The sequence below is a fragment of the Coccinella septempunctata genome, chromosome 8, assembly GCF_907165205.1.
Source record: "Coccinella septempunctata chromosome 8, icCocSept1.1, whole genome shotgun sequence".
Classification (NCBI taxonomy): Eukaryota; Metazoa; Arthropoda; class Insecta; order Coleoptera; family Coccinellidae; genus Coccinella; species Coccinella septempunctata.
The window spans coordinates 3,361,143-3,363,756 of record NC_058196.1 but is presented as its reverse complement, the minus strand read 5'-3'; the positions used below and the strand labels follow the sequence as shown (position 1 = coordinate 3,363,756).

The 2,614-nt window shown below is 48.5% G+C and overlaps 1 protein-coding gene across 1 annotated transcript; it reads left to right on the top strand.

The window, feature by feature from the left end:
- Nucleotides 1-452: 452 nt before the first annotated feature.
- LOC123318214 lies at nt 453-2,387 on the top strand. The gene is made up of 2 exons (XM_044904828.1): nt 453-1,876; nt 1,935-2,387. Exon 1 carries the CDS (start codon nt 453-455, stop codon nt 1,647-1,649), a length of 1,197 nt encoding a protein of 398 aa, XP_044760763.1. The 3' UTR covers nt 1,650-1,876; nt 1,935-2,387.
- The last annotated feature ends 227 nt before the right edge of the window (nt 2,388-2,614 follow it).

Below are 2,614 nucleotides of genomic sequence, written 5' to 3'. Positions count from 1 at the left end.
CTGGAAAATGGCATTTTTCAAAAATTGCAATTTTCAATCTGCGATATCTCCTGTTATATTCATCCGATCCAATTGGGATATCCGGTTTTATAGTCAGCGTTGCCTAGGCTTCTACCCTAGCACAAAAACTCGATTTCGAAAATATCGATTTTGAGGGTCAAAAATGAGCAAGGGGTTAGACCCCCTACAATGACCTATTTTCCACTCTGACTGAAAATAAGGATGTTCTATTAATGTCTCAGGATATGGAGTGCATAGAATTTATTTCGAAGATTCTAGAAAACCAAACAGTTGATGCTTCAATGAAGAATTGCTTTCCAGAGAGCTTTCCGAAGTCAACTCGAAGATGAAAAGTGGAAAAACAAAAAAAAATATTTTCTCCCTAACAAGGCTAGATATTTGAAACTTTGGTTTAAAAATATGGGTTTCCGGGGTTTCTCGTGGGACCTATTATGGATAAAAATACGAAAAACAAAAAAACCACTGGAAAAGAGGTGGAGAAACCCTCCACCTCCTCATCCGGGCACCTTGAAAAGGGGAAGGTCAAAAGACCAAACAAAAATCGGCTGCCATTCGAGTTGCCCAAGTTGGGAGAACCGGGTGGCAGAGATGACCCACTGAGGAGAGGACTCAGTGGTGCAGGGGTGCGAAGGTACCTGCGACACCTCCATCAGGGCCTTGCACCTGAGGAGGCTAGGAAGCAAGCTCTTTCGCACCCAACCCCGAAGGTTACACCTACGGGAAAACATAACAAAAGAGGTCCGGAGCTTATAACACCTCCGACGCGGCCTCTACCAAAGAGGCAGAAGACAGCTGTGGCTAAGACCGGGCAAGTCACTGGCTATGCAGCAGCTGTCAAAGCTGAGAAAACCTCCAGGGTTGGAATCATGCCCAAGGACTACCCTAAGGCCACCCTGGAGGCAGAGCAACTTTCCTCCCTGGAAGATATCCTGGTGGAGGAGATGTGCCAGAGCCAGGAAAGGGGGATCCACTTTACTGGCGTTCATTTCAGAAATGGAATGATGCTGGTCGATTGTGGATCCCAGGGATCTGCGGAATGGATCATGAAATCAGTTCCGCAGCTGAAATCTTGGAAGGGACCCGAGTTGGTGGTGCTAAGGGGAGACGACATCCCCAAGCCCACCAACATTACGGTATTCTTTCCAAGAAGCCAAGAAATGGAGCCTGAGAAGATCCTCAGACTCGTTGAAGTTCAGAACTCCAACCTCAATACTGGGGCATGGAGAATTCTGAACTCCAGGAAGGAGGGCAAGGGAACAGTCCTCACGATTGGGATCGATCCCCAAACAGAGGAAACCCTGAAGGCAGGGGGATGTTGCCTTAACTTCCGGTTTGGGCGCATCCCAGTCTCAGGGTTGAAGAATAAGAATGTCCCTGTGGAGGGTTCGGTGGATGTGGAGATGCCCTCCACATCCCGGGAGCCCGAGGTGCAGGGAGAAGGGGCAGACTCAAGTCTGGGGCAAGCTGTTGGCTCTGCCGGGGCGCCTATGGCGGCGGAGATTCCCTCTGCCGCCCTGGCGGCTGGGCGCAGCTGTCAGCTGTCCGGGAGTGCCTTCTCGGATTCCGAAAGGGAAGAACACCGTAAGGAATCGGAGGAGGAACAGGAGAAGATGGAGGAGGGGACGTAAAGGGACGGGGTAACCAACGTCCCTCACCCCAAAACAACCACTGCATCTTCTCGAAAGTAGTGCAAGTGAACCTGCATCACGCGAAGGGTTCTTCAGCAGTGGTTGCAAGGTTATTTGCGAGGTTGCAATTAGGCATTGCTCTGATCCAGGAACCCTGGATCAACAAAGAAGGCCAAATCTCAGGATTGGCATGCAAAGATTCAAAACTGATTTATGACCAGAGGCAGGTATCTCCACGTGCCTGTGTGCTCATAAGAAGCAACATTAAGTATATTTGTGTTTCAGAATACATGTCTCGGGACCTGATTCCAATCATGGTACACCTCAACGTTGGGGGCATCGACCGGGACATTGTCATAGCATCTGCATACTTCGCTGGAGATGGGCCAATTACACCGCCAGAGGAAGTACAGCGGCTAGTACGATACTGCAACAGCAGGAAGTTGCCAATTATAATTGGATGTGATGCCAACGCACACAACACCACTTGGGGAAGCACGAACAACAACGCTAGAGGTGAGTGCTTGCTTGAATATCTCTTAGCTAACAATCTCGAGACATTAAATGTGGGGACTACACCAACTTTTGTCACGAGAGCGAGAGAAGAGGTCCTGGACGTGACAATTGTTAATGTCGCTGCCAGGAAAAATATCACTTCCTGGAGAGTGATGAACGAACCTTCACTCTCTGATCATAGAATTATCGAGTTCAAGGTGGAGGGAGAAATAACCTCGCCCCCCTTGATTCGGAATCCCAGAAAAAAAGATTGGTTTCTTTACAGAAGCAATCTGAAGAATAATTTAGAACAAATCGGAATAGGGCGGGAAAAACACCGTCATTACGATTTTGAGCAACATGTAGAGCAGGTAAGTGAGGCAATGATGGAGGCATTTCACTCTAGCTGCCCATTGACCAAGGCTCGATCAAGTAAAGAAGCTCCTTGGTGGAATGACAACCTGTCAAAC